General features: G+C 42.2%; 1 protein-coding gene across 1 annotated transcript in view; it reads right to left on the bottom strand.

Moving 5' to 3' along the window:
• The window catches only part of RBPJ (recombination signal binding protein for immunoglobulin kappa J region), a 242,058-nt gene extending 227,410 nt beyond the window's left edge, over positions 1 to 14,648 (bottom strand). Inside the window, exon 1 of the mRNA XM_005207810.5 lies at positions 14,545 to 14,648. Within this exon, the coding sequence (XP_005207867.1) occupies positions 14,545 to 14,576 (32 nt within the window). The 5' untranslated portion in view covers positions 14,577 to 14,648. The remainder of the gene's footprint in view (positions 1 to 14,544) is intronic.
• Positions 14,649 to 14,876: the final 228 nt, after the last annotated feature.

The raw sequence follows: 14,876 nt of genomic DNA, 5'->3' as shown, positions 1-14,876 counted from the left end.
CAGGGCCTTTACAGAGGAAACAAGTTTAAGTGAGGCCATCAGGGCGGGCACTAACACAAACTGACTCGTGTCCTTATAAGAAGAGGACGCTGAGACACCAGAGGAAGGTCACGGGAAGACACAGTGAGAAGGCAGCCGCCTGCACACCAAGGGGAGGGCCCCCAGGAGAAACCAAACCTGCCAACACCTTGATCCTGGGCTTCAAGCCTCCAGAACTGTGAGAAACAGAGTTCTGTTGTAGAAACCACCCAGTCTGTGAAATTTCGTTAATGGCGGTCTTGGCATGGCACCCATCTTATTTCTGTGCTGGAAACATCAATGGCTGCCACTGATTGTAAATAAAGTCTAATTCCTTAGCCTGGCATTAGGTCCGTAGGACTCTTCTGTCTTCTCCAGCCTACTATCCTTACTTTATTAAGTTTAAAATCTTTTTATACCCTGGTGTCATCTCTACTTCTTTGGTAATATTGTTTCTTTTCTATATCTAGGGTGTGAACTCTTTCTGGGTCTTCAAGGCCTGATCAAAGACCCCCATGTCCCTGATTTTCCTCCCTTACTTTGCTTCTGGGGATCTTGTACTTAAGGTCAGGCTAACATGCAGCCTCTGGAGGCTGATGACCTGGGTTTTGAATTCTAGTTCTATGCTGTGTGACCTTGGACAAGTTACTTAGGCTTTCTAAGCCTCATCGTTTTCCCGGTGCATGGGAATAACACTAGTACCATTAGTTTTGAAGTTTTGAAGAATAAGAAAGATAATGCCTGTAAACTCCATTGTGAGTATCCTTCCTCCTGCACCAGTGTAAATGCCCAATGTAGATAATTTATTTCTTTATCACTTGGGTTTTATTATTCTTAATATTTCTCATTAATTCTTATTCTTTTTAAATTTTTCTTATTTTTAAGGCTTTCATATTTTATCTCTACTAATCTAAAAGCACTTGGGTCTTTTCTGGAAACTTTCAAATTTTGTTGAAAATTCTGATTATTGAAGTCATGCATGCCCATTGTAAAAATTTAACTTAAACAGAAAAACAAAGAGAGGGGGAAAAAATCACTTGTAATCTTGCCAACCAGAGTATCTACTAACATTCGATGTAGACTTCCATTTTTTTCTGTGTGTAAATACATGGTTTTGCAATAAAAATGTGATCATATTATATATATGGCTTGTATAAAGTGCTTTTTTTTTCATAAGGGTAGGTATATGTCCCTATGTCCATATTAGCAAATGTAGTCTGCTTCAGAGGTTCACCTTGGTGGCTTGCCCTGGTCCAGCGTATAGGTATGTTTTGTTTAGTTTGCATAGTTTAAAAAATTTAGCCAACTTAAACAAATCAGGATATTTTACAAAAAAAGGTGCATTTTCCTGCTTTGGAAAATATGAAGCTCCAGCCACTCTGGGGCTGGGTTTCAGGAAGCCAGTTACTTGGTTAGAACTGAGTAGTGCTGTTGCATTGTATTGCTGGCCCATGTACATCCTTGGTCTACATCAACGATGGTGATGGGTATGTAGCATTTTCTGGCTATTTGTGAACACAGCTATTCTCCTCAACTACAACAAGCAATCTGAGGGCTGAACCTAGTCTACTGTATCTTTAACCTTTAGACCCTCAGTGCCTTTCACTTACTTAGCTCTTAATACTTCTGTGACATTAATATGTGAATGAATGGACTCATTTGTGACATTTCACACATTCGTATCATTCTTGGAATGCATGGAAGACTCAGGACCCCACCAGAGCATTGGGTTTCTTTTGTCCCTTGCAGTGTCTCCCACAGCTGGACCCAAAGGACGGCTCCAGCCACACTGGTAAGTTTTGCAGACCCTGACATCTTTCTTCCTGGAGGTGCCTTGACCACTTTAAAAAGGCAACACATAGTAGTCACTTCATTTCCTACCCAGATGCAGCCAACTCTCGAGTGGAAGATGACAGCTCTTAAATAGCACCCATGAGCCTTTCAAAACATCTGATGTTGGAGGAGAGTAAAGAAAAAGAAGTCTGTCATCATCTACTGGTGGTCATGCTTGCTTCTTTTATTTCTCTTCGCTGTCTTTTAAGCACCAAGTGTGCCTCGTAGGAGCCATGGGGTGCACCCTGCCTGAGTTCCTTGTGGGTGTTGGTGCTCAAATTAGAGGCTGGATTTTGGGGACAGCTGGAACGCTTCTTAGCTGCTCCACCCTGCAGGCGGCACGTGAGGCCCAACCACGAGATGTGAGGCAGGCCCCTTTAATCCTACACCAGAGTCTTGGCTTCCAAAACCCTATCCTCCAAAATTTGGACTTATATAACTTATTTGTTTATTTTTAAGCCAGTCCTGTCCAAGTGGAGAACACTTAAGACTCCCTTTTAGAGCAAATTTGGAACCCAACATTATCATTAACTAAATCAGCAAGCAACGGTTCTGTTAAAATACCAAGCGGCATAGTTCTGAGGACTTTTATCGTCATGTTTCCCGTGGAATCACATCGTGTGGTGGTTTCTCTGGAAATCATCCTTGGGATTCTCTCTCTCTCCTCTCTCCCTCTGTCCCTCTCTCTCTCTTGTACACCATGGCCTGAGTTAAGGGAGGTGGCGGGTGAGGGGATGCTGTCACTAAGATTTCCTGCTGTGTAGGAATCCCTTTATTTGGATTTCAACAAGGGACCAGGTCATTCTTATTGTGTAACTGACCATTGTGGTTCTCCAACTAGGTCAGCTGGTGGGGCCTCTGGAAGGCATAGCTTTTTGTAGAGCATGGTAAAGCAGAAAACATGATAAGATAACATATCTTTGGATCAAATTAGATGCCGTTTTATATTAGATTCCAGACTTGAGGGAACAGGTGCCAAAAATCTGATAAAAACATGTGAAACCAAGGATTTACTGTATAGCACAGGGAACTCAACAAGGACTTACTGTATAGTACAGAAAACTAACTCAACATCTTGCAATAACCTAAATGGAGAAGAATCTGAAATATATATATATATAAATCTCTTTACTGTACACCAGAAACTAACACAACATTTTAAATCAACTATACATAGGACACGACTTAGCGACTAAACAACAATAATACTTCAATAACAATTAAGAAACAAAGTATGTGAATATGTTCACTGATATGTTGTTTCAATTAGGGACAACACTGGAAACATTCTAAATGTTTAACAAGAGGAGAATAATTAAATTACCTATGACCATTTTAAACGCATCTATTAAGGATTCATCAAAAGTTTTAAAGATCCTTCAGAGAGCCTTTAATAGTGTTGAGAGAAGTGTCTATGATTTGTTAGGTTAAAAAAAGTGGAAATAAAGTCACATATGAAGTCTGAGATCAATTACATTTATCATATGGACACAGATCCTTAGAAAATACACCACAATTTTAGGACAGATTATAGCTCTGCATTGGAGAAGGCAGTGGCACCCCACTCCAGTACTCTTGCCTGGAAAATCCCATGGACGGAGGAGCCTGGTAGGCTGCGGTCCATGGGGTCGCTAAGAGTCGGACACGACTGAGCGACTTCACTTTCACCTTTCACTTTCATGCATTGGAGAAGGAAATGGCAACCCACTCCAGTGTTCTTGCCTGGAGAATCCCAGGGATGGAGGAGCCTGGTGGGCTGCAGTCTATGGGGTCGCACAGAGTTGGACATGACTGAAGTGACTTAGCAGCAGCAGCAGCAGCAGCAGCAGCAGGGCTCTGCATGATGCAATGTTGGGTAGTTTTTACTGTTTATTTAGCCTTTTCAGCATTTTCAAACATTTCTACAGTGAGCGTTTACTGCTTTGATTGTCAGGAAAGAAAATGATTATAAGGTAGTCAACATCCTGGTGGTAGTGGACTTGGGTCCGCATTTTCTTTCAATACCTTTTTTTTTTAACCCTTACTACACTTTATCTGCCACAGCTCCTGCAGGGAGGATCTGGAGGGAGGATCTGGAGGAAAACACTGTGACTTAGATGAGGACTGGGCGATGTTCTCCTACAGACAGAGCCACAGCAATTTTCCTTGGGACCGGAGGTTTGTGGGCACCTATGAGCTACATGCATTCTGTCTGGATTCCTGTCTGCAGATTCATAGAAACTAAGAAAGAAACGAGGCTGAAAGAGCCTTGCATCTGCTGATGGATCTCATCTTCAGATTAAAAAGAGTTCTAGCAGGACAGCCCTTTCCTCTTCTTATCCCCATGTCCCCTGCTCCCCTAAAATAATGTTAATGAAAGTGAAGACAGATGTTTTCAAGTTGTGGTGAGGCAGCCTGGTTCAAGCAAGGTGACTGGACTCCACACGCTGAGCTTTGTAGGTTGTCCGGCCAAGAGACGACTGGTTTATTCTTTGGGCCAGCCAGTTTCTTCAGTCCTGTGGGTTTCCTCCATGTATTAAATGGATGTAACACGACTCAAAGCTTCTCTTGGAGCTGTGTCCCATGACCTCATCTTCCACTGCCTATACACATGGGGTGAAGTGGTCCCTTCAGGCGCTGAAGGGTGGTGTTGAAGGAGGACTTGAGCTGGGACTGAGAACAAGTCTTAGGAGCATTTTTAGGAAAGGTTTTTAGGAGTCTTCCAGCTACCAAGCATGGCGATAGTTCAGTTCATTACATCAACATACTGTTTATTGAGTGATTGTCTACATCTTGAGCCAGGCATCCAAGAATTCCCCCAAATTCTTAGAGAAGCCTCAGTTTCCTCCATTAACATCCCAAACGTCCTTTTCATTAAAAACTTGGATCCCTATTTGGTGTGGGACCAGTACTACTCTTGAAATTGATGAGTCTGGGTTGAAATCTCACCTCTGTCACCTGTAAGTACTGTAGCTTCAGGCAAGTTACGTAATCTCTCAAAGGCTTATTTTCCTCACATTTAAAGTAAGAATAATAATGCCAGCCTCATGAGTTTTTTATTTACTTACTTATTGATTTATCTTTGGCTGTGCTGGGTCTTCACTAGTTGTTGTGCAACTAGATCTACTCTCTAGTTGCGGTACGAGGGCTTCTTCCTGCTGTGGCTTCTCTTGTTGTGGAGAAGGCAGTGGCACCCCGCTCCAGTACTCTTGCCTGGAAAATCCCATGGATGGAGGAGCCTGGTAGGCTGCAGTCCATGGGGTCGCTAAGAGTCCAACACCATTGAGCGACTTCCCTTTCACTTTTCACTTTCATGCATTGGAGAAGGAAATGGCAACCCACTCCAGTGTTCTTGCCTGGAGAATCCCAGGGACAGCGGGGCCTGGTGGGCTGCCGTCTATGGGGTCACACAGAGGTGGACACGACTGAAGTGACTTAGCATAGCATCTCCTGTTGCGGAGCACAGGCTCTAGGCTATGGGCTTCAGTAGTTGCAGTAGTAGCGTAGTTGCTCTGAGGCATGTGGGATCTTCTGGGAGCAGGGATTGAACCTGTGTCCCCCACATTGGCAGGCTGACTCTTAACCACTGGACCACCAAGGAAGTCCCTGAGGTTGTTTTAGAGTAAGGTTGCTAAATTTAGCAAATAAAAATATAGACATCCAGTTAAATTGGAATGTCAGAGGAACGAAAATAGTATTTTAGTATTAATATATCCTAAATATTGCACAGGATATTCTTATTACTAAAAAAATCATTTGTTTCTTATCTGACGTTCCAGCTTACCTGAGTGTTCTGCGTTTTACCTAACAATCCTATTCTTGTGGCTGCAATGGAGGGATTTATCTGAAAGCCCCTGCCCATGCCTCAGTGAATACTCTTTCCTCTGTACCTTTTTCTCCCAGGGAGGGCCCTGTGATTATGCTTCCCTTTTCCATGGTAGGAGATGTAAAGACTGTGACCAGGTTGGTGGAAAGAAGGTGACCATAATCAGTTAGATGCGGACATCTCCACGGGTGGAGTAAGAGAGGAGAGAGGACATGCAGGCTGGTATGCACTATTTGCTGTCATTTAGTTGTTCAGTTGTGTCTGACTCTTTGCAGCCCTGTGGACTGCAGCATGCCAGGCTTCCCTGTCCTTCACCATCTCCTGGAGTTTGCTCAAATTCATGAGCTAAGCCTCTAGCAAATAGTGTCCCTGGGTTGTGTGTGCCTTTAGATGCTCCACCTGTCCTCTGCAAGGCTGTCAATGGAGGTGACACATGGCGTCATGAGGCACCCAGACGGAGACGCTGACCCCAGGGAAACCCCAGCTAGCCATGACCATTCATAGACTTCAAAGGCCAACTGCTGTGTTAGACAGAGGGACTTTCCTGGAGGTGATTTTTACAAAGAAGGGGTAAAGGGGACTGGGTGCCCCAGAGGCCTACTGAGATTCTGGGGAAATCCGGGGTACAAGCTGACACTGACTGTCCTTCTGCTTCTTTCTATGGCTCCTCCCCAAGCCCCCTCACCGCCCCGCCTCCAAACTTGAATCCCCTCTGACTTCAGCTCCCTTGGCTCCTGGGGTGGAGATTGACAGGTGGCAGGTCACTCTCTGGTCTTTGTGTGAATCACAGGCTGCTCCAGGGCCCCCAGAACCTCAGGGTGTCATTTTCCTTTTCTGATCATCGAATTCCGGGTGAGGAACTCAGCTGTCGTCGGCTTCAGGGAATTTTTCCACCAGGATTGAAATCGGGGCCAAGAAAGTGGGGGCATGCAGAAGGCATTCTTTCTACTATTCAGACGTGCTTTCTCTTTAGTTGGGACGTTAGAAAATGCTGTTTTCACCCAGAGTCCTAGATGAAAGTGTTGAATTTCGTTACAGTGAGAAAACATAGGAAGAGAGGCCCTCATTTCTGCCATGTTCCCACCCTCATCCCTCCTTTTAAAATTTAGACGTTTTAATATGTTTTATTTGAAGTTAACAAAATTAAATTAATTCAAGCCATGCCCAGTCGGGGTGGGGGTGGGAGGAAAAGAAAAATTTTAAGGGAAACCTCTGTTTCTAGTCTCTACTTAAGTATCACAGTCATCTTGTTACTTTTATTTTGGAAGAGAAGAAGTAATATTCTGCATTTCTTTTTCTTTTTTTTTTTATTTAATTTTATTTTTAAACTTTACATAATTGTATTAGTTTTGCCAAATATCAAAATGAATCCGCCACAGGTATACATGTGTTCCCCATCCTGAACCCTCCATTTTGACTATTACTTTCTAAATAGTTTTCCTTTCACTTAATATACTTTCTAAAATTTTTATTCATTCTAAGGAAAACAATCTTAAATTTTTTTTAATTTAATTTTTATTTTTTTTATCAAAGTACAGTTGATTTACAATGTTGTCCCAGTCTCTGCTGTATGGCAAAGTGACTCATACATGCATTCTTTAAAAAATATTCTTTTCCATTATGGTTTATCCCAGGAGATTGAATATAGTTCCCTGTGCTACACAGTAGGACCTTGATGTTTATTTATTCTAAATGTAATAGTTTGCATCTACCAACCCCAAAGTATGTTAGTTGCTCAGTCATGTCTGACTCTTTGCTCCTCTGTCCATGGGATTTTCCAGGCAACGATATTGGAGTGGGTTGCCATTTCCTTCTCCAACCAACCCCAAATTCCTCCCCAAATTCCAGTCTACCTCTCTCCCTCCCGCTCATGGCAATCACAAGTCTGTTCTCTATATCTGTGAGTAAGTTAAAGAATATCTTTAAAATGTAGCATTAGATATATTATATATATTTCCTCCCTATCATATGATGATAAGCATATGCTATTAAAATTTAATATGCTCATCTGTGTATCATTTAAAACTCTTTCAGGAACACAGTTCTTGAACAACTTCATAAAGTTATTTGAAGTCAGAAGTTCCTATCTATCATCTGGGTAACAATAGGCAGATTTAGTGAAACATTTACTCTATTCTGAAACATGGACTTTATAGATATTTAGTCCTCCCAGGAACACTAGGGTATTTTTTTTTGTTGGCCCCATTTTACAGATAAGGAAACTGAGTCTAAGAGAGGTAAAGTCAAGGTCATAGCCCTGGGAAATGGAAGTCAGATTCAAATCAGAGCAGTTTAAGTTTAGAGTCCGTGCAATCACCCTTCTCTCTAACCTCTTAGGAAAACAAACAAACCCAACAGGTATTGATACCACCACTTGGCAGGAAAACAGCAGGCAATAGTTCTGTTGAAAGAATTCATTCAGAACGAAATGGTAAGAGTGTCCTTCCCGTAATTTTAATGCATTGCATACAGTTTCCAACTTGCAGAGGTTGGATTCTAAAAGTTGATTTAAAAGCAGTTTCACCATTCCCTTGCTCTGTGCTCCCAGGCACTTTGAACACACCTCTCCTGTTACACTCAGCATCTTGTCCCTTGGGAGCTCACAGTTCTCTCCCTGACAGGGCTCCCAGCTGCTCAAAGCCAGGGACTTGGCCTTGTGTTTCCTTTGGTATTCTCAGCACCCAGCACAGCACCCAGCCCTCGGAGACCCAAAGTGTACACGTACTGTATTAAATTGCAAGTCATTTGTTTGGAACTCAGCATACATTTCCCAAAAGAAATGCATTACAAACAGGAGTGGAAGGGTTATGTTTCCAACCAGCCCACAAGAGTTTATTTAACCCTTCTCTCGTCTACCAAAAGTACTAAGTTACCTGGAGCCGTGGGTGGGGCGAAAGGTGGGGTGGTGGAGACAGGGAGATAGAAATCTTCCTCCGCTTTCCTAGGTCAGACCTAGATGGAGTGTCACATGGATTGGAGTTCATCTTTGACTCCCTCCAATCTGCTTTTCTATCTCTCCCATCTATCTGTCATTTCTGTCTCCAGGATTTCTACTCAGTATCCAGCTGGGGTCCCTTGCCCAGGTCTTCCCTTTTCTTCCCCAAATAACCTGCTTGACCCCCTTCACCAGTCAAAATTCCTGTTTCCTGAATGCAAGTAAGCATGGTGGTTGTCCCGGAGGAAATTCACAGATTAGCAAGAATTACCTCAATTATTGCTAGTCTGTGCATGATGGGCTCTAACATCCCTCCACTGCCTCCTCACCCCCACCCACCAGTGCTAAGCACATGGCTGTTTATAGCACAGTAGTTAAGATTATAGGATTTAGAGACAGATTTGAATACTGGTTCTACCTCCAAGTTATATGGGCTAGGGAAAGTAAGTTCTCTACACCTCAGTTGTTGCATCTGTAAAATGGGAATAACTGTAGTTAAATTTTTTTCTTTTGTCTGCACCATGTGGCTTGCAGGATCTTAGTTCCCAGACTAGGGATTGAACCCCCACCTTCTACAGTGAAAGTACCGAGTTCTAACCACTGGTCTGCCAGGGAATTCCTGAAAGCTATTAATAATAGTCGTTTTAAATTTTAAATTAATTTATTTTTTAATTGAAGGATAATTGCTTTACAGAGTTGTGTTGGTTTCTGCCAAACACCAACACGAATCAGCCATAGGTATTCATATTTCCTCTCCCTCTTGAACCTCCCTCTCACCTCCCACCCCATCTCACTTCCTCTAGGTTGTTACAGAGCCCCGGTTTGAGTTCTCTGAGTCATACAGCAAATTCCCATTGGCTATCTATTTTACATAAGGTAATGGAAGAGAGCTACTAATAATTCTTTAAAACATTTAGTGTTATATCACTTATCAGGCACAGTGCTAAGGACTTTTAGTTCATTGACTGACTTTATCTTCCCAACAATCCCGTGAGGTAGATACTTGATTATTAACTGTTATAAAGGAGAGTGACTCTTGAAAGAGATTTCTAGCGGTAAATTAATTATTATTTATTCTCTGCCTTCCTTTCTTCCAAAAAGGTTTTAAGACAACATGCTACATTGATAACATTTCTGGCAGCATGGATGGGAGAAGACCTTCCCTGGAGGAGATTTTTCAGGGCAAAGGGAGAGGGGCTGCTGTCAGATCATCCATGGCTGAAAATGTATCCTGAGAGTCCATTCCATTACACGGTTCCTGTTTCCACAACTTCTTCCCGTCCTCTGCCTCTGAATGTGCCAAATCTGCAAGTGGTCCAAGTTTTTTCTCTAGCCCCTTTCTTTCTTTTTTAATTTTTTTACACAGCCAGTGACAGCTGCAAGGTGGTGGGGGCCGGGCGGATGGCAGCAGCTGTTTGTATGTATGGGATCTCTGTAGTCTTTCTTTGTGAGTCAGGGGCTGTCTGTATATGTCACACGCTACCACCTGGCAAGACATTTCGTTCCATGTATGTTGTTTAAATGTTTCCTGGATGATATCATAAACACAGAAGGAGGGGGGACCTTCAGATATGGATTTCCAGCCCTTCACTTCCCGATGCAGAAACATCCTAGGGCGATTTTCTCCTCTAGCTCAGCAGACAGCTTGAAATTTACTCCATGGTCCTTCCCATTTACCAGATGCGGAGATTTTAATGCCAGTGGGGCAGGCATCTGAACAGAAGCCACAGTGTAGTCCTGGAGAACACCGAGCAGAAGCCCAAGGCAGAAGCAGGTGGCAGGCTCGCCCCACGGCCCCTCACTGGGGTCCTGGGGACTGAGTACCTTCCCTTCTCTGGGTCTCAGTTTCCTCTTCAGTCAAGCAAGTGGGATGAGCTGAACTCTCTCTGGTCCCTTCTGAGCTTTCAGACTCTTTGATTCTTTGATAAACTACCCAGGACAGAGGGCTGATCATCCTTGGTAATCCTGCCTTTGGGGTGGACAGTCTATTGTGACCCATGTAAGCCTGTTCAAATGTTTCCTCATCCTTAAAATTAAGCAATTTCCCCTTATGCTAACTAAACAGTTCTTGTAATTTGATCGTAATTTTTTTTTGGTTGTCATTGTTATTAGGACTTCTAAAAATATAGGAAGAATTCTACCCTGTTCCTATTATGGTGATACCTTTGTTATACATATACTGACATATTTGTTCTAACCTAGATGATTAGTTTTCAAAGACTTAATAGCAATGGGATTCTATTTTTATATGACATTTATATTTAAAAGCTGGGTTTCCCTTGTAGCTCAGACAGCAAAGAATCTGCCTCTGCAAAGCAGGAGACCTGGGTTTGATCCTTGGGTTGGGAAGATCCCCTGGAGAAGGGAATGGCAACCCACTCTAGTATTCTTGCCTACAGAATTCCATGGACAGACCATGGGGTAGCAAAGAGTGTACACAACTGAGTAACTAACACACATTTAAAAGCTATTTCACATATGTAATTTCATTTAAACCTCAAACTAAAAGTAAGAAGAGAAATTGTAGTCATTTTTATAAGTGAAGAGTTTCAGGGTAAATAAATACAAATTCCCTGAATAATATTTCATCTTACAGTTACTAAGTGAAAGAGTCAGGATCCAAACCCAGGTCTTTGCTCAGAGTCTAGTGCTCAGGCAATGAGAACTCACGTTAATTTACACCAGCACTACCAGCTAGCTCCCCTCGCTTGAGTTTATGCTGTGTCCTGGGTACCCTACTATGTGCGTGCATGCATGCTCTTTTGCTTCATTTGTGTCTGACTCTTTGCGACCCCGAGGACTGTAGCTCACCAGGCTCCTCTGTCCATGGGGATTCTCCAGGCAAGAACACTGGAGTGTGTTGCCATGCCCTCCTCCAGGGGATCTTCCCGACTCAGGGATTGAACCCGTGTTGCTTATGCCTCCTGCGTTGGCAGGCAGGTTCTTTACCACTGGTGCCACCTGGGAAGCCCAGGTGCTCTGCTTCCATCTCAAATCCTGGAGACAACTATGCCATAGAAGTATTATCACTCTCAGTTGAGAGATGAAACAATTGAAGTTAAGAGAAATCAAGCTTGCTAATGTGCGCTGAAAGCAAAATTCAAATCCAAGCCCAGTCTTTTGACAGTGCCTCCTTTCACTTAAATATGCATCACCTCTTCAGAGTCCCTTGGACCGCAAGGAGATCCAACCAGTCCATTCTAAAGGAGATCAGTCCTGGGTGTTCTTCGGAAGGAATGATGCTAAAGCTGAAACTACAGTACTTTGGCCACCTCATGCGAAGAGTTGACTCATTGGAAAAGACTCTGATGCTGGGAGGGATTGGGGGCAGGAGGAGAAGGGGACGACGGAGGATGAGATGGCTGGATGGCATTACCAACTCGATGGACGTGAGTTTGAGTGAACTCCGGGAGTTGGTGATGGACAGGGAGGCCTGGCGTGCTGCGATTCATGGGGTCGCAAAGAGTCGGACATGGCTGAGTGACTGAATTGAACTGAAAAGGAGACCTAATAAAGTTTAATTTTCAGAATTTTTTTTAGGCTACATGAATTATGGTTCCATGAAAGTACAGTTAAGGGCAATGACCAATTGTTTGAATCCTGTTCAGCCAACTGGAATTTGTCAGTTGCCCTTAATTTCTCCTGTAATATAGCAGTCTGCTTCTTGGTCTTTCTTTTCTAGATTTTCTCTTATTTATTTCAAACAATATTTTTATTACTTTTTTTCCTGCATTCTCTTAAAATATCTCTTTTTAAGAGATTGGCATTTAAAGTGAGCATGGCCTTCTTAGTTAGAACTTGGATGATGACCAGTAGAAGAACAAGACTTGAGCTTGCTTCTTCTTTCCCCGCCTCTTTCCGGTTTATATGTCCCAAGATCATTTTAAGTTTATTTGTAATCTGTTTTCCTGTCAATTTTACCTAATCCTTGTCCATTTTATATCCGCATAATTCATTGCCTATTCCTAAACACTCCAACTTCTTTTATGAAATGGGGATACTGTGTACAGTGTGAGGAATAGAGTCAATCATTATGTAATATCCTGTATGGTGACAGATGGTAACTAGATTTATTATGGTGATCATTTTGAAATGTTTAAAAGTATTGAATTACTATGTTATATAACAGGAACTAGCATAATGCTGTCGGTCAGTTATATTTCAAAAACAAACTCATAGAAAAAGAGATCACATTTGTGGTTGGGGAAGGGGATGGACTGAAGACAATTAAGAGGTACAAACTTCCAGTTATAAGATAAATGAATAAGCACTAGGGATGTCATGGACAATATGATAAATGTAATTTACACGACTGTATGTGATATATCAAAGTTGTTAACCGTTCTCATCACAAGGAAAAACATTTCTTTAACATTGCATCTAAATGACATGATGGATGTTCACTACACTGTGGTCATCATTTTATGATATGTAAGTCAAGTCATTGTGCTGTACACTGTAAACTCATACAGTGCTGTATGTCAGCTGTAGTATGTAATGATTCCTGTCTTATTCACACTTCATATATTTGGTGATGTTCAATCAGTGTGTAGGGAAAGCACTTGGGAAAGTATAAAGAACCATGGGCATGGAGAATTATAGTATATTTTGCTTTTGAAAACTTAATCTATAGAAATGGAGCTAGATGGATTGTTCAGGGAAGTGAAGATTTGAGTGTTCTGGATTTATTAGTTATATGTTGTATATAATAATTATATACAATAATTTAATATGTCACTAAATCATTTAAAAGAAAGACTTTGTATGCATTATTTAGAGAACTGTCCTTTCCTGATCATAGACTGATATGTAGGGGTTATTCAAACACAAGATTGATGCCTTCTGTGCCTCTCCCCATACCTCCTGGCTTTTCCAAGGTTTTCTGCCAAGGTCTCTGAGCTACTCTCGTACAAGCCCCACACCTGGTATTGTTAGGCACCTGTGTTAGCTTTCCTTTAAAGTCCCCACATTTCCTGGTATCAAGGAAACCTTTTAAAATGTTAACTCTTTCCATGTAGTTCCACAATGATAATGAATTTCTGGCATCCATTGACTGAGAAAATACTCAGTGACAGCAGGACATTACAAACCCAGAAAATGCTTTAAATGGATTTATATTTAATCCATTACAACTGCATCCAAATGCTTTTGAAAAATACACAGACATATCTAAGACATTATTCCACCAGGCATGCATATGAACACTCAGCAGATATTTGTCACATAAAGACTTGGATAAGAAGAGGATGGAAATGTGCAGGTAATGCTTGTGCTATCTGTGGATTTGTGACCCTTTTGTCATAACTCAATCCCCAATCCCTGCCCTGGGGCCCAGAGCTCAGAAACCCTTCACCCAGTATACAGTAGGCACTCAGTTGTCTCAACTAGATTATAAGTTTGAGGATAGCAAGTAAATTGCAGGCCCTTCTGTATCTCCAGCAGAACCCAACACTGTACTGAGAGAAAGCTGCCCACTTTCAAATAAACCAGGAACTCGGTTAGCATCAGCTACCAACAGATGTATTTCTGGAGGACCTTATTAAAAAGGAAGCTTCTGAAATTTAAACCACCTAGAAAGAATAGGTCTTTGATTCCAGAAAACTTGTGTTTCTCTGCTAGGGTAAGGGAAAGTAAGTATGGAGTTAGAAAAGCATAAGAAGAGGGGGCAGGGCCTATGAAGCAGAGCTGCTTGCTCAAAGGCAGAGAGAGCATAGAAACCTCATCCTTTGAAGCTAGCCTCAGCCTCTGCTAAGTAATCTCAGGCCGCATCAGAGAGGAGGTGACAAGAAAACTCCTGGTGGTGACTGAAGTGGCAGAGGAGAGGGTTAGTTCACCATGTCTTGAAGTGGCAGTGGCAAAAAGCAATTTATGGATCCATAAATCACAAGCTAAAGCATAGTAAATATTTTCATGGCCAATGTGACATCGAGAATTCACGAGAGGATTCACTTGCCTCGACAACGCTGGATAGAGCAGTCCGATCATGTTGAAGAGAAACTCTTAACACAGATTCTTCTTGGAGGCTCAAGTGACGTGAAAGGCTGCAGAGAGAGTCCCGGGCACCCTGACTCTGGTGCCCACTTCACCTTGCAACAAAGGAAGTGAAAGTGTCAAAATGAAGAGAAGAAAGTCAACATTCTGTCTAAGGGGAAAAATGCAGACACAGGCTTTTTTCTTTTTCTTCTTTTTATGGGGTGGAGGGTTCGGAAGTTCTCTGGTTGAAGAGGAATCTGTAAAGGGAAACAAGAAATAATCTTTCCTAGTTCTTGTTTTTCCTGGGTTTAT

This window comes from Bos taurus, chromosome 6, assembly GCF_002263795.3.
Source record: "Bos taurus isolate L1 Dominette 01449 registration number 42190680 breed Hereford chromosome 6, ARS-UCD2.0, whole genome shotgun sequence".
Lineage (NCBI taxonomy): Eukaryota > Metazoa > Chordata > Mammalia > Artiodactyla > Bovidae > Bos > Bos taurus.
Note: the sequence above shows the minus strand (reverse complement) of the source record. Positions and strands in the feature narration are given on the sequence as shown.